Source organism: Meles meles, chromosome 20, assembly GCF_922984935.1.
Source record: "Meles meles chromosome 20, mMelMel3.1 paternal haplotype, whole genome shotgun sequence".
NCBI lineage: Eukaryota > Metazoa > Chordata > Mammalia > Carnivora > Mustelidae > Meles > Meles meles.
This window is the reverse complement of record NC_060085.1, coordinates 2736804-2756388: the sequence shown is the minus strand read 5'-3', so window position 1 is coordinate 2756388 and position 19585 is coordinate 2736804. Positions and strand designations below refer to the sequence as shown.

General features: G+C 64.2%; 1 protein-coding gene across 1 annotated transcript; it reads left to right on the top strand.

The window, feature by feature from the left end:
- Positions 1 to 829: 829 nt before the first annotated feature.
- On the top strand, positions 830 to 13115 carry DAPK3 (death associated protein kinase 3). The gene is made up of 9 exons (XM_045991816.1): positions 830 to 974; positions 1887 to 2026; positions 6515 to 6875; positions 7022 to 7151; positions 7408 to 7456; positions 8264 to 8290; positions 10169 to 10321; positions 11040 to 11085; positions 11458 to 13115. The coding sequence occupies exons 2-9, from the start codon at positions 1965 to 1967 to the stop codon at positions 11992 to 11994; spliced, it is 1365 nt and encodes a 454-aa protein (XP_045847772.1). The 5' UTR covers positions 830 to 974; positions 1887 to 1964; the 3' UTR covers positions 11995 to 13115.
- The last annotated feature ends 6470 nt before the right edge of the window (positions 13116 to 19585 follow it).

Genomic DNA, 19585 nt, shown 5'->3' with positions numbered 1-19585 from the left:
TCTCCAGGCTGAAGGGACAGCTCGTGCAAATACCTGGCTGGGAGTGCAATGTTTGAAGTCAGAAGGAAGGCAGGTGAGCTCGGGAGAACGGCGAGAGAGAGGTCAGGGTAGGTGGCAAAAGTCCAGCCTGGGGGTCTGCTGTCCGATGGTCTCTGCAGTGGTTCAGCACTGGCTTTGGGTTCGCGGCTTCCTGGGAATGAACCTCAGCTACGCCATTTACTGGCTGTGTGACTTCGGGTGGGCTCCTTAACCTCTCTGGGTCAGCGTCCCCATCTGCAGAACCGGAGGCATGGTCCATACTGACCAGCTGTTTGAGCCGGTGTCCCAAGGCGACACGAGTCGGAAGAATCAAGCGCGCATGGCAACACCTCACCTCACCTGCATTTTTACTGATGCACTGGGAACGGGGGTAACATTTTAGAGGGGGAAACTGCAGTTCAGGGACTAAATTGGTCCCGGGTCCACCGCAGGGAGCGGCCGTAGCTCGCGCTCAGGGAGGGCAGGAAGAGGGACGCTGCAGTTCGTCACCGCGCCCCGCGGCCGCAAGACCGGGGCTGGCGGAGAGCCGCGGCGCTGTCCAAGGGCCGGAAGTCGGTCTTCCGACTTCCTAAGTGTCGTCCTAAGTGACGTCCGTTTCAGCCAATCGGCGGCATGAAGGCGAGCCTGCCGGCCAGTGGCGACAGGTCATCCGGATTCGGAGGACCTGACGCCAGTGGGCTGGGCCTGGAGCAGGCCGGGGGCGGGGCGTCTCGAGTGGCGGGGTCTCAGACCAATGGGAGGCAGGGCCCGCCTTCCGGGGGGCGGGCCCTTGCTGACGCGGTGACGTTGACGCAGGTCGGCGCGTCCCGGAGGCCGAGGCGGCGGGGCTGGAGAGGGCGGCGGTGGCCAGCGCGGCAGAGGGCCGGCGGGGGCGCGGGGCCGCGGGGCCGCGGACGGTGCGAAGCGGGCTGGACCCTTGGCCGACGGCGGGCGGGGTAGGCAGAGGCGGCGATTCGAGGGCGCGGGGGGACGCTCGGAGACCCCTGGGACGAGCCGTCAGGAGAAGGGTCTGGGTCGGGGCTTGCGAGGGGCGTGGCGGCCTTGGGGACGCTCGAACCCGGACGCTGGGGCTTGGGGGGACCCTGGAGGGGCCTGTGGGGGGCCATCGGGGTGCACCCTGGAGCTTGTGCGAAGTCGGGGAGAGGGCAATGGAGGAGACTCTGAGATGCGGCCCTTCGCGGGTGGGGAGACGGGGTGCGGGCCTCTGCAGGGGTGCCATCGAGGAGCGGGGAAGCGGTTAGTGTTGCCGGACGGCGGAGGTCAGGGGGAGGCGGCCGTGGGCAGGAGGCTGGCGGGAGCCTGGAAGCCATTGTTCAGCTCCGGAGGAATCCAGCGCAGCGCTGAGGAGGGTGTTAAGAGATCTGCGGAGGTGGGGGCTTGAGGGGGGAATGGGTGAGGTCGGGGGGCGTTCAGGTCGCCGGTGGGCAGGGAGGTGGGGTGTGGGTACAACGACTTAGCAAGTTGGACAGGCGTGAGGGAGCCCCGGGATTTGGGGGCGTGCAGAACTGGGGGGGGGCGGGGCGGACACGACTTGCAGGAATGTGGGTGGGGGGCGTTGGATGAGCAGGTGGGGAGAGGCAGAGAAGGGCTGGGGCAGTGTGTGGGGAGTCAGAGGTGTGGCCCCGGGGAGTTTCAGGGCCAAGCCCGTACAGTGGGGCTGGCAGCGACTTTCGGGTGGTGTGATTTCCAGGGGAGGTAACAGGAACGTACGGGCCCGCCGCATGCGTGTGCCCTTTATGAGGAGCTGGAACTTCGTCCGGGGGCAGGGTGGGGTGGGGACGTCGCGCCATGCAGCTAAGAGTAGTAGCTGACGTCTTGCTTCTTCCCTCTTTCCCTTTCTCCTCCAGGGTCACAGCGGGGGGACTCCCTGAGGTCCTGACTCCAGCCTCAAGCGAGGGAAGGCCTCAGAAGGCAGATCGCCCACCATGTCCACGTTCAGGCAGGAAGACGTGGAGGACTACTATGAGATGGGGGAGGAGCTGGGCAGGTGAGCGGGACTGGCCACCGGAGCTCCGGGGGTGGGAGAGGGGCACTGTGGGGTTTCCGGAGAGCATCCCCGCCCGTCCGTCATCCCCCTCTCCGGGAGTCAGTGGCATGCGCTGGCCCAAGGAGTGTAGGCCACCTGACCCCGCACTGTGGCTCGGACCTTCTCTGTGCCGTTTCCTTTGGGGAAGAGTTGAATTGAGTGCCCGGAGCACCTGCCAGAGTCCCTGCCCTGTGGCGTGAGCGCGGGGGTGGTGGCTGTGTCTGTTGGTCTGTCCTTCCCTTTAATCCTCTCTCGGGGGAGGTGGTGGATTTTCGTGCCCGTTTGCAGGAGAGGCCCCCTGTCCGGGCCCACGTCCCTGCCAGCAGTTTAGCATTCTTGTGGGAAAGAGCGGAGGTTTCCCGTTCCAGCCCGGCAGCTGATTTCCTGTCTGGCCGGGCCGCGGCGTGTCCCCCAAGAACACGCGGCTCAGATTAACTGGGCGCCATCCTTCCCCTCCCGCCCCCCCAGCCTCAGACCTTATTTGGTTGAGTTCGCTGCTACCAGCCCCATGATGTCACCAAAAGGGAATGTAAGTAACTGAGTCGTGCCTCACGCCTGGGCTGAGAAAGTGTTTCAGGCTCGTTTGGGATTCTGAAGTCCCTCCTTCAGGAATTTCCTTAGTAGAGTGGCAGAGAACGTACCCCCCCCAACCTCGCGTTTTATTGTTGGAAATGCATTAGGTCTTCCCGCTGAGGGTGGCTTGGCCGGAGTCAGCCGAGTGTCCCCTGTATGTTCTCCTTCATCCCCCGATCCCACTGTTGGGAATCGATTCCGCGGGAATGTGTACACGGGAGGACGCGGGGCACTGAGAGCGCGGGTGCTGTAATCACTGGAAGGAATGTACGGGAAGCCTCGTCTGTGGTCCTCCCAGCGCCACTGCCTCTCTGGAGTACCACGCAGTCATCCCTACGAGCCAGGCAGCAGCCCCTGTAATGTTCGCCACCTCGGAAGTAGCTGGGTCCGTTTTAATAATTAATATGTTTAATTTAACGCAGTAGATTGGACAGTTACCGTCTTGCTTGTAATCGTAACAAAAATCACAGGGGGAAAATTTTACTGCCTTTTCTGGATAGGAAGCCTCTTTAGCCTGGTTGTGATACACACGCCCAGCACATCTCGGTTCGGACTGGCGTGCGGGCCGCCGCGTGGCCGGTGGCTGTCATCTTGGACGGCACGGCTCCATCCCACGACCCTCAGCGCACTGGGAGATCTGAGGACAGTGCGCGCCGGGCGGCAGTTTACATGAGTTAGAGATGTCATTCGGACGTCCCGACTTCTGTCTGTAACTTCCGTTCACCTACGAAGGGACCTGCGAGGCAGGTGCGCTGGCCCTCCCTGTTTTATAGAAAAGCAGAGGCCGAGAGGAGGGAAGCAGCTTGCCCCGTGGCCGCGTGGGATTCCGGCCTTGACACCAAGCCCTGCTGGCTGCGAAGCCGGGTGTGCTGGGAACCAGAGGTGCGGGATTCTTTCTTCCTGGTTCAGCTTCTCACCGATGGTCCCGGGAAATGTCAGTCTGTGGGTCGGCAAGGGTGGGCTTCGCTCTGGCTTCTGCTTCATGGAGTGGCGTGTGCCTCTGTGTGGACTTGGGCTGCCGCAGCTGAGTACTGTGGGCAGGGGCGGGGGCAGGGGTGGGGTGTGGGGAGGATGGGGGTGGGTGGGAGGCGGCTTCAAGTTCTTGCTCTCCCCGGCCTGGAGGCGGGACGTCCAAGCTCAAGCTCAAGGTGTGGGCAGGGCTGACTTCTCCTGTCCTTGGCGCCTGTCCTTGGTGTGCAGGTGATGACCGTCTTCTCCCCGTGGCCTTACAAGGCTGTCTGTCTGTCTGTGTCTGTGTGTCCTATTCTCCTCTTCCAAGGACACCGGTCAGATTGGATTCGGCACATGCCTGTGAGCTCATTTGGGCTGAATCACCTCTTGAAGGCCTTGTCTCCGGATAGTCCCGCTCTGAGGGGCTGGGGTTTGACTTTGGCATGGATTTTGGGGGAACCCAGTTTGGCCTGTAATGGCATCTTTTTGCCTGTTCCTGTGAGCCCTGCCTGACTCCTCTTCGTCTGTTAGTTCAGCTTGGAGGAAAACAGGGAAAACCAGTCCTTACGTTTGGAAATGAGGCCCCTCGTCCAGCACTTAGCCCAGCGCTGTCGGCTCGAGGTGAACGTTCGGAATTCGGTGTCGTTCCCGTCGGGGATTTGTTGTGGGACTGGACGTGGGCCTGGAAGAAAGAGCGTGGCTGGTGCAGGCAGAAGAGAGGGGAAGGTGTTTCCCGTGGAGGAGAGTTCGTGGAGACGTGGAGGGGGCAGGAGCGTAACGTGTCCGGGGGACTGTTGTGTTCGGGAGGCGGGGCTCGGCCTGACCCGGGGCACTGCCGCTCTCGACGGACCTGTGCGCTTGGCTTTTGGATGAGCGTTTGAGTCTCCTGTCACTGCTGTCCCTGGTCACCACAGTTCAGCGGCCTAGAGGGATGTGAATTATGTGAAAGGTCTGGGGGTCCGGAGTCTAAAACAGGCCTGTAGGGCTGGTCCCCCGGGCCCCAGGGAGACCGGCTCCTGCCTCTCCTGCCCCGCAGCGCCCCTCCATCCTTCCCGCCAGCAGCGTGGGGTCTGCCCGTCTCGGACCCCCACCCTCTGCCTCCCTCTCGTGACGACCTCGTGAGGATGCTGGGCCCCCTGGAAACCCAGGGTCGCCCCCACTTCGGGGCCTGACTTTATCCAGCTACAAGGGCCCTTTTACCAGGAGCGGAGGTCTGTGGGCAGGTTCTGGGTTCCCCGACGGGCATCTTGGAGGGACTTGGCTGAGCCCATGGTGTTACGATGATTTGGCGCCTCTCACCTGCCCACCTTGAATGTGCCCCGTCTTCCGACCGGGCGCGGGTAGAGCACATCTCCGCAGGCACGTGGGTCCGTCCACTTAGCGGCAAACCCCCGCCGGGTCCCTCTGCCGACCGTCTGCCCGTCTGCCCTTCCTCTGTGCCCTCCCCCTCCTTTCCCCGAGATGTCACGTCTCTCTTCTCTTGACCCCCGGTGGCGCCTTGAGGTCTCTGTCAGGAGCCTGTGCCTTGTCTTACACCCGGTCCCCGTGGAGTCAGCAGACTGCGGCCCGTGGAGTCAGCAGACTGCGGCCCGTGGGCACATCCGGCCCCAGCCCAGCGTGGGCCTGCCTGCCTCTGAACCTCGAATGGCTTTTTGTTTTTTTAAAAGGTTGTGAAAACACACAAAATTTATGACAGAAACCACATGGCCCATAAGGCTAAAAATATTTACTGTCTGGCCTTTTTCAGCCAGCTCTTGAGTTACAGTCAGTTAGTACAACTAAGTTCCTGGACAGCAGAGTAATTTGGACGTCGGACAGCTCCCTAGAGTGCGGTAAATAGGATTTCTCTTTAATAACTGGCGTCTTGAGCTCTCGTCCACGCGCTGCACGGTTCACCCGTCTACAGCCTGCAAGTCAGTGATCTTGAGTGTGTACAGGGTTTTGCTCTTGTCACCCTGAATAATTCCAGAACATTCCATCACCCAAAAGCAGTCCCATCCCCATTAGCTGTCACCTCCCCTCCCCCAGCCCCCGGCCCCCACGAGCTCCTTCCCATCCCTGGAGGAGCCTGGTCTGGGCGTGTCACACGCGTGGACTCACACCCCGTGTGACCTCCTGTGTCTGGTTCCCTCCCTGCGCGTCATGGGCTCGGGGTCCGTCCCTGGGGCAGCGCGAGGGGGCCTCGCTCCAGTCTGTGGCTGAGGGACGCTCCCGCACACGGGGGACACGTTGTATTTGTCTGTCGGTGGCCGTCTGGCTGTTTGCCCCTTGAGGCTGCTGGGGATCGTGCCGACTGAGGATGTTCGTAGAAGCTTCCCTGTGGATTTCTGTTGCCATTTCTCTTGGACGGGCGCTGGAAGGAACTGCAGAGGCGCGCGGAAACGGTGTCTAAGCTTCTGTTTCCATGGGCGCGGGCTCTGGCCCCGGTCAGTTGGAAAACGTGATGCTCTTACGCGGCCAGTTGCATGAGAAGCCCCTTTGATGTTAGCGGCTTGTAAAATTTTTTCTGAGGTTTTTAAATATGATGAAATAGACTATGGAAAACCGAATTGGTGTGGAATTACATCTCATAAAAGGGAAAACCCTTCTGGACCGCCCTGCCCCGCAGCTCCCTCCTCCGACTCGGAGGGCAAGTGGAGTGCCCCGCCCTCGGGCCCCCTGCCCGCTGCACCCGAGCAACACCTCCAGTCACCGCTGTCTGCAGGCTGCGTGGGGTCCCACCAGCCCCGGGACGGACTCGGTTCCTGTCTGTGAACACGCGGCCGCTTCCCCGCTCTCGGCCAGGCAGGGCTGCCAGGGCTGCTTTAGACCCACCCAGCGGCTCACCCGCCGCCTGACCTCCCCGGGGTGGGGTGGGTGCTGGGAGGTGCCGTCCCAGAAGCCGTGGCTCCTCGCCAAGCCCCGCTCGCCGCTCTGTCCCCGCAGCGGCCAGTTTGCCATCGTGCGGAAGTGCCGGCAGAAGGGCACCGGCAAGGAGTACGCGGCCAAGTTCATCAAGAAGCGCCGCCTGTCGTCCAGCCGGCGGGGGGTCAGCCGGGAGGAGATCGAGCGGGAGGTGAACATCCTGCGGGAGATCCGGCACCCCAACATCATCACGCTGCATGACATCTTCGAGAACAAGACGGACGTGGTGCTCATCCTGGAGCTGGTCTCGGGCGGGGAGCTCTTCGACTTCCTGGCCGAGAAGGAGTCGCTGACGGAGGACGAGGCCACGCAGTTCCTCAAGCAGATCCTGGACGGCGTCCACTACCTGCACTCCAAGCGCATCGCCCACTTCGACCTCAAGGTGGGCGGACCCCGGCGGGGCGGAGGGTCCGGGGAGGCGGTCCGGTCCTTACGGTGCCGAGCGCGGGCCGGCGGCCTGTGGGGGGTCCCGGGGGCGATCCGGGGACGCCAGGCCGGCAGAGACACCGAGTCCCGCTTCGCCCGCAGCCGGAAAACATCATGCTGCTGGACAAGAACGTGCCCAACCCGCGGATCAAGCTCATCGACTTCGGCATCGCCCACAAGATCGAGGCGGGGAACGAGTTCAAGAACATCTTCGGCACCCCCGAGTTCGTGGGTGCGGCTCTGCGCGGCGCCTCGGGCGGGGTGTGTGGGGCGTTTGAGGATCCCAGGCCCCTGGGCGTCTGGCCCACGAGCTCCAGTATCCTCTCCCGAGTCCTGGGGTCCCGCACGTGGCGGCCAGGCCTTCCTGCCCCGGAGCCACCCTGCCCCTCCCCCCAGGCGGGCTGCGCCGCTCCCCGTGACCGTGTCCCCTGCGCTGCCTCCCATGTACCAGCGTCTGACCCTGCCCCTCCATCTCCCTGTCCCTGCAGCTCCGGAGATTGTCAACTATGAGCCCCTGGGTCTGGAGGCGGACATGTGGTGAGTGGCGGGGGGTGGTGGGGCCAGGCTGCCTGGCGTGTAGCCTCGTTATTCCTTAGGGAGTCCCCTGGCTGTCGTGGGAGCTGCCAGGACACAGCCGCGGGCTGGGATGTGGTCCATCCGCCTGGTCGGGTGCTGTTGGGTGTGGGCAGGACCCATCATTGCCTTAGAACAGGGACCCGCCAGCCAGAGCAGTTTCGTGAGCTCGGAATGGCGTTCTGGTTTTCAGGTGGGGTGGTTTTAAAGATTTTATTTATTATTTGACAGAGAGAGGGAGGGAGAGAGGGAGAGCACAGGCAGGGGGAGCGGCAGAGGGAGAAGCAGACGCCCCGCTGAGCAGGGAGCCCAACGCAGGCCTCTATCCCAGGACCCTGGGATCACGACCTGACGAAGGCAGACGTTTAGCTGAGCCCTCCAGGCGCCCCTTTGAAGGTGTTGTTAACACAGACAAATGAGTAACAGAGACTGGGACCCACGAGGCAAGAAGCAGTCGCCTTCTCACCCCTTGTAGGAAGGGTTCGTCAGCCTCCCTTCGAGCGCAGCGGGCGTCAGAGCCCCAGCCCTGTCTGGTTGGAGCCTCGATAGGCGGGTGTGGCCTGACCAGTGCGAAAGCCCCATCCCGAGACCCCGGAGCTGAGGCAGGGAGGCCCTTAGCGAAGGCCGTGCAGACCCTGGAAGAGCAGGCCATGGCCTCTGGGTTCGCCCCCCGGTTCCAGACCCCTGGCCAGTTAGAGATTCTGGGAATTGGGGTGCTCCCCACCCCCACACCGCGGAGCTGACTGTTCTTTTCTTGTGTGTCCCCTCCAGGAGCATCGGCGTCATCACTTACATCCTGTGAGTGCCTGCTTGGAGCTTCTGTGTGTGCTGGGGCCCTGCTGGCTCGGGAAGTCTTCTGGGCAGGGACAGGGACCAGCAGCTCTGACCCTCCGCAGTGCTCAGTGAACTTGGTGGCTGTGTGGGCGGGAGGGTGGGAGGGAGGATGGGTGGATTCATGGAGGAGGGAAAGGTGGTTCCTGTCTCGGGCTCCTGGAGAGCCCTGCCCTGTGCTGTGGGGGTTTCTCTGGCCTCATTCCCTGGGGCGCCGCAGTTGGACTGTTCCTCACCCCCATCCCAGCGTCAGACAGGCCCCTCTGCTTTTTTTTTTTTTTCTTTAAGATTTATTTATTTGACAGAGAGATCACAAGCAGGCAGAGAAGCAGGCAGAGTGAGAGGGGGAAGCAGGCTCCCGGCTGAGCAGGGAGCCCGATGCAGGGCTCGATCCCAGGACCCCGAGATCATGACCTGAGCCATAGGCAGAGGCTTTAACCCATTGAGCCCCCCAGGCGCCCCTCCCCACTGCTTTTTCTTCCCTCGTCAAGGTCAGGTGGCCCGGCGATGCACCCTGAAGGTTTCTCGAGCTGGGTTTTTAAATAGTTTCTGGCTAGTTTTTGTTCTTAAAGATCGGGGTTAAGTTCAGACTTAGGGAGGAGCTGCAAAGACCGGGCCGCATTTCCGTGCCCCTCCCCAGCTTCCCCCGACACGTTCGCGCCTTGGAGAGTGCTTGTCACACCAAGAGATGTGCCCAGGACACCGCCAGCAGCCGGAGTCCGGGCGTTGTCCCGCTCTTGGCTCTCCGTGGTCCGGGACCGCACGCAGGACCGAGGCGCCCATCTTCGCTCGGTTCTGGTCCTGTCTGCCCGGAGGTGGCTTGTCCCGCTTCAGCGGCCGGCCATAGGCCAGGTTGTCCGCGCAGAGGCCCCCGTGACCCCCCTCGGCCTGGAGAGCTGCCGGAGCGGCTCTCAGAACTCAGGACCGCTTGCTGGTACCAGTCGGTTACGAAGGCTGCAGATAGGGTCAGACAGCCTGATGAGGCGCGTAGGGTGAGGTCTAGGGGGGCTCTGAGCGCAGCAGCTTCTGTCTCCGTGGACCTGGGGGTGTGCTCTCTTCTCCACACACGGAGGCGTTCCCTGCCTGGAAACTCAGAGCCCTTTCGTTGAGGGATTTCATGGAGGTTCTGTGGTACAGGCCCGAGTGATTGAATTGTCGGTGATGAGCTCCGTCTCCAGCCCCTCTGCGTGCCCCAGAGGTCAGGCGTGGGGCGGGCGAATCCACCGCTAGCCCCAGCCCGGGGCTTCTAAGGCCCTTCCAAAAGGCTGAAAGGGGCTCGTGATGGACGGCGAAGGGCTCTTCTCACCTTAGCACGGTGCTAAGAGACCGAGGCTAGAGAACAGATACCCTCATAGACGCTCCTGCTTTCTGAGTTTTTAGCGTTTAAGAAAGTACGAGGCCTGTGGGAGCTCCGTGTCCGAGGACGGGGTGAGGACCAGAAGGGTATTCCCCACTGTGTGTCACGGCCCCGCCAGCGTAGCAGCTCCGGACGGCACACGAGGTCCTTGTGTCCTCCTGGGGACATGCACCCTGCCCGGGGGCTGGCGTCGTGTCGGCCTGGACACCCTCCTGGGGAGTTGCCGGCTTTTCCTCTGGAATCGCTAAACGTTTGGGCCCGATGCTTCCAGCTTCGTTAGAGATTTTGGCCCCCGCTTCTGTGCCCGTCAGTGGCTGGGTGTGACGTCCTCGCGCTTTCTGGTGGGAGGCTGGGGACTGGTTGGGGCAGGTTCCGGGGGGATGCGGGCGTGTCAGGGAGCCCCCGAGCATCCGCTTGCCTCTGCATCTGGCCCCCGAGGTGGCAGGGTGCGAGCGCTGGGGATGCTGAGCCCTGTGTCCGCCTCCCAGTCTGAGCGGCGCCTCCCCGTTCCTGGGTGAGACGAAGCAGGAGACCCTGACCAACATCTCGGCCGTGAACTACGACTTCGACGAGGAATACTTCAGCAACACCAGCGAGCTGGCCAAGGACTTCATCCGCCGGCTGCTCGTCAAAGACCCCAAGTAGGAACGCCAGGCGGGGGAGGAGGGGCGGGGGGCTGGCAGGGAAGGCCACCTGGTCCCCCGAGAGCACGTCCCTCCGTGCTGTCCCCTGTGCATAACTAGGAGCTGGGGACGGCGCGGACGGCTGGCCGGGCTCCCGCTGTGTCTTTCAGAGCCCTTCGTTCCTTGCTGACGTTTAAGGTAGTTTTCATGTGACATTCCAGATTCCTGGGTACTTTTCCCAGGGAAATCTAAAACATGGGGTGTCACGGAGCTCTCGTTCATGGTGAGGGGCTCGCGTTGCCCCCCCCCCCGGCACGGGCGCTCATTCCTGGCACCTGTCGGGTCCCTCCTGTGGGCGCCTGAGTTGGCGAGACCCAGCGTTCGGTGGGACGCTGGGTCTCGCCGCCGCCCACAAAGCCCCTCAGAAAGCACGGGAGACCCCAGGGCCTGTGCCCCCGCTGGCCCCTTCATGGGCTCCTTGCTGGCTGAGCGGAGCAGACACCCTGGAGGGGACAGGTCGTTTCAAGGGCATTTTGGGGACATGCCCCCAGGCTGGAGGGGAGTCCCGGGGGGGTCCGTGTGTAGGGAGTCGTCTGAGGTGGGGATGGAAAACAGCGATGCGGAGGAGAGTCGGGAAACGCCTTCCCTGTTCCCGTCTCCCCATCAGCCTCGTGGGAGGGCAGGGCACATGGCCTGCGTGGCGCTAACCAGGGCATGGGGCTGGGGGCTCTTCCAGGAGAAGAATGACCATCGCCCAGAGCCTGGAGCATTCCTGGATCAAGGTGAGGCGGCCGGGGCAGCTCCCACTCAAGGACAGCGTGTGTGACAAGGTCTCTGTCCTGGGAGGGTCCCCAGGGGTGTGGCCTGGGTGGTAGCCGGTGTGCACTGTGTGCGGGGGTGGTATTGGAATCCCCCCCCACCCCATGCCCGGCCTGGCTCTCTCTTTACCCCCTCTGCACACAGCTGGGCTCCCTCCCACGGAAACTTCCGGAACGGGAGACCTCTCAGCCAGGAGCGGCACCTCCTGTAAAGGGCCAGAGGGTCCGGCTCTGGCGTGACCGCTGAGCTCCGCCGTCCTAGCGGGAGGCTGGGGGACCCTCGGAGGCCGCCCGGCCCGGAGGCCCCGCTCCAGGCGCCCGTCTCTCTCCCCGCAGGCGATCCGGCGGCGGAACGTGCGGCGCGAGGACAGCGGCCGGAAGCCCGAGCGGCGGCGCCTGAAGACGGCTCGGCTCAAGGAGTACACCATCAAGTCGCACTCCAGCATGCCCCCCAACAACACCTACGTCAACTTCGAGCGCTTCTCCAAGGTGCTGGAGGAGGTGGCGGCGGCCGAGGAGGGCCTGCGGGGGCTGGAGCACAGCCGGCGTCTCTGCCACGAGGACGTCGAGGCGCTGACGGCCATCTACGAGGAGAAGGAGGCCTGGTACCGGGAGGAGAACGAGAGCATCGGCCAGGACCTGCGGCGGCTGCGGCAGGAGCTGCACAAGACCGAGGCGCTGCAGCGGCAGGCCCAGGAGGAGGCCAAGGGCGCCCTGCTGGGGGCCAGCGGGCTCAAGCGCCGCTTCAGCCGCCTGGAGAACCGCTACGAGGCCCTGGCGAAGCAGGTGGCCTCCGAGATGCGCTTCGTGCAGGATCTGGTGCGGGCCATGGAGCAGGAGAAGCTGCAGGGCGTGGAGTGCGGCCTCCGCTAGGGGGCGGGGCGGGGTTGGGGGGTGTTGGTGGCGCTGGGCTGGGACGTGCTGGGGGGCGGGGCGCGGGAACCCGAGGCCGCTCGGCTCCTCTGTCCCGAGGCTCTGGCACCTTGGGGGGCTCCTGGGGCGGCATCACCCAGGGAACTCTGGGCTCTGTGAGCACTTGGCTGGCGGGGGGGGCGTCCTCTGTGGGCCCGGCCTGTGCCGCTTTGCCGAGGGCCTGGGGCTTGGAGTCGGAGGGGCCTCGCTTGCCTCTGCCGGACACCAGGCGGGAGGCAGCTCCCCCGGGGGCTGCGGGGGTGGCAGGTTCTGGCCCTGCAGTCTCCATCCCCCGTCCTCACTGTGCCCCCTCGGCCCTGAGCTGGCACCAGGGCCCGCAGAGGGGCCACTGAGGGTGTCTGTGGCCGGGCACCGAGCCCTGGTGCAGAGGCCCGTGGAGTCCCGGGCGCAGGGTGAGGCGCTGCGCACCCCACGCTCCTTTCTGAAGCGCCCACGGCCACAGGCACGCGGATGAAGCGCCCCGAGCCCGTCTGGCCCCCATCCCCGTTCCAGTGCTGCCTTTTGGACTGTCAGGGCTCACAGTAGCCCCCGTGGAGTCGTCGTCCCCGGGACGCTCTGCGAAGGCTCAGTGTCCCCTGAGTGCCTGGCCAGCCTGCGCTGCCCCGCGGGAGTGGAAAGCCCCGTGACCCTGGACCCCAGAGGAGCTGAGGAGTTGCAACGGGCAGTGCTACCGTTCGCCACTAGGTGCCGCCCTCGAGCAGGGTCGAGCCCCCAGCGAAGGGCCTGAGTTCAGGCTTCACCAAATCGTGCGTCTGGGCGTCTGCGGCTCAGCTTGTTCCCCGCTGCGGTCGGGTCAAGCAAGTGACCGGTGCAGCCCCTCTAGTACGAGAGGCGTTCTCCAGACAGGCCGTCCCGGGCCGAGTGCAGGGAGGGACCGGCCAGGGGGACCGGCCAGGACTGGAGGACCCGGCTGTGGGGTCTGGCGGAGCTGCCCTGACCGTGCCTAGGCCGGGCCCTGGGGCTGGGCCGGAGCCACCGTCCCCCTCCGCGAGCTCTGCTGTGCCGTCCTGCATGTGTCTGCCGCGAGCCAAAGGGAAATAAAGCCCTGCTCCCGACACGTGGCTCTTTGTGGCCGTGTCTGACTGTCTGTCCCTCTGCTCCTGCCCCTGCGCTCGTGGGGCAGAAGAGGGCACCACGGGGGCCGTGCAAGCTGCCCTGATCTCGGAGTTCGGCTGGTCTCACTTCCTTGCGAGGAACCAGAAGTTTCCAGGCAGCCAGGGGTGAAGTCGGAGGCGTTTCCTGCCCTTTGTGCCACCTGTGGTGCTGCCAGGCCGCACACGGGCTCCGCGGCCGTCTTCGAGCCCCGGCACAGGGCCACCCCGTCCGCTCAGAAGGGGCGGGAACGGTGGCCTCATCGGCCTTGTCGGCCCTGCCGCCGCCAGCCGTCCTCTCATTGCCTCGTTCCATACACCCTGGGCCAACATTTCTCCTTGTCATTTCTTTTTACTTTTTACTTTAACTTAAAAAAAACAGAGAGCTGACTTCTCATGACATTTCCTCCTTTTACTCTCTTTCTGGTTCATAACGTCGGGTTTTAGCATTTCAGTAGTTTTCAGCTCTCTGGTCAGCTCTCAGGTCTTCTCCATGTCCCTGATGGTCCTTTGCAGCTGGTCTGTCCGCCCAGGACCTGGTCTGCCCCACACACAGCATCTGGCCTTCAGGTCCTCTAGGATGACTGAGCAGCAAGTCCGCCTGGGCCACACTGCCGAGAAGAGCGCGCTGGCCGTGGGAGGGGGCGCCCAGCTGGGCGCAGTGTGCGGGATCCGCTGGCCTCCAGACCCTGGGGGCCCCCAGGGCTGGGTAGACGGCTCCAGCCGGCCCTGAGCTGGTCTCGCACGTTCTGGGCACCGTGGCGGGCTCTGGGAGGCGTTGGCGGGAGGCTGAGACAGTGTCTGTCCTGATACTGGAGAGGAGGGACTGCTTGTCCGTGCAGCTGGTCTAAGATTGGGTGGAGAATGAAATTCACTTGGGACCTACACCTACCCTCTCAGTATGCGGGGTCCGCCGTGCCGCAGGCCTAGGTTGCTATCACCTGCTCTGGGGAACAGCGCATGTCCTTGCTTTGGAAACAGCTCAGCCCTACCTCTCCTACCTGGGTGATCTGGGCAGCTCTGCTCAGCCCAGCCTTGAGTTCCTCATCCCAGAATTCGGGGGCATGGGGAGCCACTCGGGGGTCACAGGGCACCTTGTCAGGGCTCTGGCCCGTGCCAGTCCTCGGCAGGTGCTGGTGTCGTTTCGCAGAGCCTGTGGGGCTGATGCTGTTACTTATTCTGACTTGGGCCCGCAGACTCGGGGATGGCCCCCGTGGGTCTTTGCCCCTTGCTGTCGCCCCTCGAGACCGGGCTGGCCCAGTGGTGGGTTCTAGCCAACAGAGCACCGCCGAGGTGATGGAGGTCACTTCCCTCATCAGGCTCTGTAAGACTGTGGCTTCCGTCCTCCCAGCAGGCTCTCCGTGGCTGGCGCTGGTGGAAGGAGCTGCCAGGTCGGAGGCCCGGGTGGCTGGGAGCGGGCAGCAGGGAGTGAAGCCCAGCACCCGCATGAGCGGTCCCAGAAGCAGCCCCTTCCCCTGCGAAGCTGTCGGATAGAACTCCGCTCTGGGGGCGCCTGGATCGCGGCCTCCCGGACCTGCCGAGCAGAGGACCCGGGTGAGCCACGCCTGGACCTCTGACCACGGGGACGGGACAGCAGGGCGCTGTTTCCAGCCACCGTGGGCGGTCCTGGGTCACACGGCTGTAGCTGACGGACACACTGGGGAGAAGGAGCTCCAGGCCCCGGTGGGTTTACTGAACAATCACCTGCTCCTGCCCTTTGAGGCCGTGCGGTTTGCTTGCCGATTCTCCGTTCCCTCTTTAAGGGCTGCGATCGGGATGCGCCGTAGTGCTGGGCCGCCCTCTTCCTTCCGCCCCGAGGAGAGTGGCCCCCTGAGCAACTGCGTACAGAGGGCTCCCCGCCATCTGGTTGGGCCTTGCACGGAGTGGGGGGGGGTCACTGTGCCTGTTCATTGGGGTGGCTTGGGGGCTGGACCGCAGAGCCACGGAAAGCGTTCCTCCACCAGGCAGGAGTGGGCCAGACCTGCCCACGGGTTGGCTCGGGTTTTGGCTGCAGCGTGTGAAGCTCTCGGGAGGGGAGGGTTTCAAGCTCGTGTTTGACTCAGAGCAAAGCTCTGATTGCCGAGCGACCTCGGGCAGGTGACGGCCTCCTGCAGAAGGCGGCCAGGCGTGACATGGCGATGATTCCTTCCCCACTGCCGACACCGTGAGGATCCGGCGGGAGCTGGGGAGGGCCCTGTGGTCACGACGTGTGGCATTAGCGTAGGCATGGAAGCTGCTGGAAGCTGAGTCGGAGCTGGAGCTGAACGAGGCCGCTGCCGCGTCCCCAGGGCGGCTCCGGTTCTCCCAGCGCGCTTCCCCCGGCACTGGCTGCGGAGGGAGCATGGGCCGGGCACGGGCATCACAGCCGTGACGAGAGCCTCGCTGCCGGGCTCTGGAATCGCAGCTCTCACCCAGCGCTCTGGGGCTGCGCACGAGTCATTTCATGCCTCCATGGCTCAGTGTCCCCTTCCGTGAAATGGGCAGGACAGAATCGGCTGCCCCAGGGGTTGGTTTGGAAGATGAAACGCACTGAGAGGCGTAAAGTGCTTACAGCAGCGCTGAGCACAGTAGCCAAAAGGTGGAGGCAACCAGCGGCCACCGACAGATGGACGGATAAAGAAGGTGTGGTCCGGGGCGCCTGGGTGGCTTAGTGGGTTAAAGCCGCTGCCTTCCGCTCAGGTCATGGTCCCAGGGTCCTGGGATCGAGCCCCACGTCGGGCTCTCTGCTCAGCAGGAAGCCTGCTTCCTCCTTTCTCTCTGCCTGCCTCTCTGCCTAGTTGTGATTTCTCTCTGTCAAATAAATAAAATATAAAAAAAAAAAAAAAAAAAAAAAAGAAGGTGTGGTCCGTCCGCACGCTGGTGGTGTTCCGCCTTAGGAAGGAGGGGACCCTGACCCCTGCCATGATGCAGAGGGACTCCGAGGCCAAGGCTCAGACCAGCCAGACCCAGAAGGACACGTCCCGCAGGTCCCCACTCCCAGGAGGGCCCAGAGGAGTCCCGTCCACACAGAGAGGAGAGGGTGGGAGCCGGGGCTGGGGCAGGGGGTGGGGAGTCCGTGCTTCACAGGGACAGAGTCTCTGTGTGGGAGATGGAAAGTTCTGGAGACGGAGGGTGGGGGTGGGGGGTCTCAGGACAGGGTGAGTGTGCTTCCTGCCGCTGCAAATGGGTAAGTTTGTTAACCCCTGCCCCCACACTTTGTCCCACACTCCTCCTGCCTGGCTGTTCCCGAGTGAGGTCCTTCATAATCAGCGGGTCATCTAGGAATTAGATACCCCTTGAGCTGTTTTATCAAATTCCTGACCCCAAGGACGGCTGCCGGGAGCCCCAGTTTGAAAACCAGTCGGAAGTGGAGGAGGCTTGGACTTGGGATGGGGGCAGGTGTGTGGGGCAGAGCCCCGAGCCTGCGGGCTCAGCCCTGACCCCAGGCAGCCCCACACGGGGTGTCAGGAGCGTCGTCGGAGGAGAGAATAGGACGTTCTCTTAGATCCCGGTCAGCCGCGGAGGGACCCCGGGTCCAGGATGATGGGGGGTGGGGAGACGCAGGGTGGCTCCTGGGGGTTGAAGTGTGTTGCAAACAAAGACGGCAGCTGCTGAACCCTGGGACCTGGGGACGGGACCTCATGTGAAAGCAGGGTGTTCACAGAGGTCATGGGCATAGACGAGGTTGGACAGCAGACCCAGAGACAGCGTCCTAAGGAAGCCCTGTGAAGGCGATCGTGAGTGGGACGGAGATCCGAGCTGTGCCCGCGTCTGCAGCCGGGGATGGGGGTGGGGGGAGCCAAGGACCTCCGGCCTCAGCAGGGGCTGGCAGGGCAGGAAGGAGGCTCCTCTGGGTCCCAGCAGCCGGCCCCACCTGTATTTCAGACTTACGACCCCAGAACTGCAGGGGGCTGGGGCGGGGCACCCACGGAGCGTCTCACAAGTGGCCCTGGTGCTGGTTTCTCCAGTCTGCTTGTACTGGCCGTTTCCAGCCCCCGACTCCCTCGGGCCGGGAGCCGCTGGTGCTGTGATTTCCAGGCTGAGGACACGTCCTCTGCTGGCCCCCAACCGAGCCCCTGCCTTGCCACCCTGGCAGAATCGGGCCCAGCGGGCTCCCACCAGCAGGATGAGGCACGGTGGGCAGCGGGGAACCCTGCCAGGAAGTTCCCCACAAGGGCAAAAAGCCGCTTGGCCAGGCTGGCGGCCAGCAGAGAAGACGGTGGAGAGGGGCTGGGACCCAGGGTGAGGCAGAGGGGGTCCTGGGGCCCACGTGGGGCAGATGGCTTCAGGGACCCCGAGGGCAGGGGCTTGCACTGCGTTGGGGGCAGTGATGTCCGCAGCTCCCTGCCTTGTGGGCAATCGTGTCTCTTCTTTTGGACAGTTTTGTCTGGGGAGGGGGCTGTCCCTCTTTGGAAGGCAGTGGGCACGACCGTCCCTCCAGAGCGAGGCAGGCTGGGGCCGGACCTCAGTTGGCTGTGCCTCCCCCTCCCGGAGTGTCCGGAGAGCCCCTGTCCCCCGCCGAGCCTCGGTTCCCAACTGCCGCGGCTCGAAATGCTGAGGACGTGCAAGCAGCTGTGGGCAGCCACGCAGGCAGCCCCGGGAGCTTCAGCCAGGCCACATGCTGTGGACAGTGGAACTCCAGTGGGCATGCAGCGACCTGGCACCGGGTGCCTGGGTGGGGACGGAAGTGTGGGCTGTGAGGGGCGCCTGGGGGGCTCAGTGGGTTAAAGCCTCTGCCTTCGGCTCGGGTCGTGATTTTGGGGTCCTGGGATCGAGCCCCACGTCGGGCTCTCTGCCCAGCAGGGAGCCTGCTTCTCCCTCTCTCTGCCTGCCTCTCTGCCTGCTTGTGATCTCCGTCTATCAAATAAATAAATAAAATCTTGAAAAAAAAAAAGTGTGGGCTGTGGCTAGCTGTTGACCTGTGGGCCAGTGGGTCAGGGGCTTGGGTTTAAATCCACTCCTTGTCAGCCCGTTAGGGTGGGCGTCCCGCCGTGGGGTGGGAGGATAGTGGGCCCCCCCCCCACCAACAGCATTGGATCGTGAGCCGATGAGACCTGAAGCCATTTATTCGTCACACGGAGTCACAGCCTGGGGGAGCAGGAGCCCACAGGCCCCTCGGGCCACGCGGGGGATGCACTCGGGGACAGGGGCAGCAGGAGACGGGCTCCGCAGTGACACGGCAGCGCCCGCTGCCGGCCCTGGTTCCCGGGGAGGGTGAGGTTGGCTTGTCGGAGTGATCCCGAGGCTGCGGGGCAGAAGCAGGAGCTGTGACCCGTCCCGGGGAGGGGGCTAGGGGCTCGTCCGTGGCAGGTACCATGGGCGGCCCACATGGTGGAGCCCTCACGCCTGCCCCCCAACCTGGGACGCGCCCCGCTCTCTGCAGGTGAGTCAGGGGGTTTGGGCGCAGCCCCGTTGGGCTCCGGGCTGGTGGCCGACACACCTGTTCTCTCTGCTGCGCTGTCCGCCCTCCCTCAGGGACCGCGGGCCCAACTGTCCGCCGGGGCGGCAGCCAAAGGTGGGTGACGGGGGTGTTGGGGGCGGCGTGAGTCTTAGGGGGCCGTCAGGGGTGTAGGAATTGGGACCCCATGCTGGGTCCGCCGAGCGCTGCCCCCTCTCGTAGGTCAGCGACCAGATGCTCGCCCTGCGCCCCGGCCCGGGGGGTTGCGAGCAGGTGCGGGGAGAAGGGCTGGGGCGGCCACGTCCACAGAGGCCACGCTCCCAACCACACTGGGTGCAGCTGTGGGTAACCCGGGCAGCCCCTGGAGAGCCAGCCCGGCCCAGCCTCGGGCAAAGGGAGCCACAGGGCGGGTTCAAGCGACCTCACGGGAGGGACATCTGAGACACCTGCTCTGTGGCACTCAGCGGCCCCGGGCGGTTTGGGGGCGTGTCCCCACAGGGAAGAGGGCAGTGAGGAGGAGGAAGAGGAAAGGGGGTGACCTTTCTCCTTGAGTCCCCTTGTCCTAGACAGGACAGAGCCAGGGACCTCCTGCCCCGGGCCGGGAGTCGCCAGAACGCAGGTGTCCCAGGGCGAGCTGCCCATGGCGCTGCTTTCCCTCTCAGAGCGAGCTGGGGTTGAGGTCAAGACTTCCTCCCTGGCCCCCAGGCCCCCTGGTGTCCCCCGCCCGCCCCACCCCCAGGATTTATATGGAGCTGAGACGGGACTGACCCTCCCCGCCTGAGTTAACTGCTTCCCCCCTGCCGCCCCTCCCCTCCCCGGACTCAGCTGCTCCTGACCGTTTCAAATGCCAGAGAGGCTTAAAGGGGACAGGGAGGAGATGAGGCCATTTCTTGGGACTCCTGAGTCTCCTCCCAGGGAAGGGGGCAGTCAGAGGTGACGGGGTTCTGCCTCTGGCCCCAGGCACAGGGCATTGGACCCTGCCCGGGGCCCTGGTGCTCCAACGCTCCAACCTGGCCTGGAGCCCATCTCCATGTTTTGTGGCTGACCACAGGCAGAAAGCCCG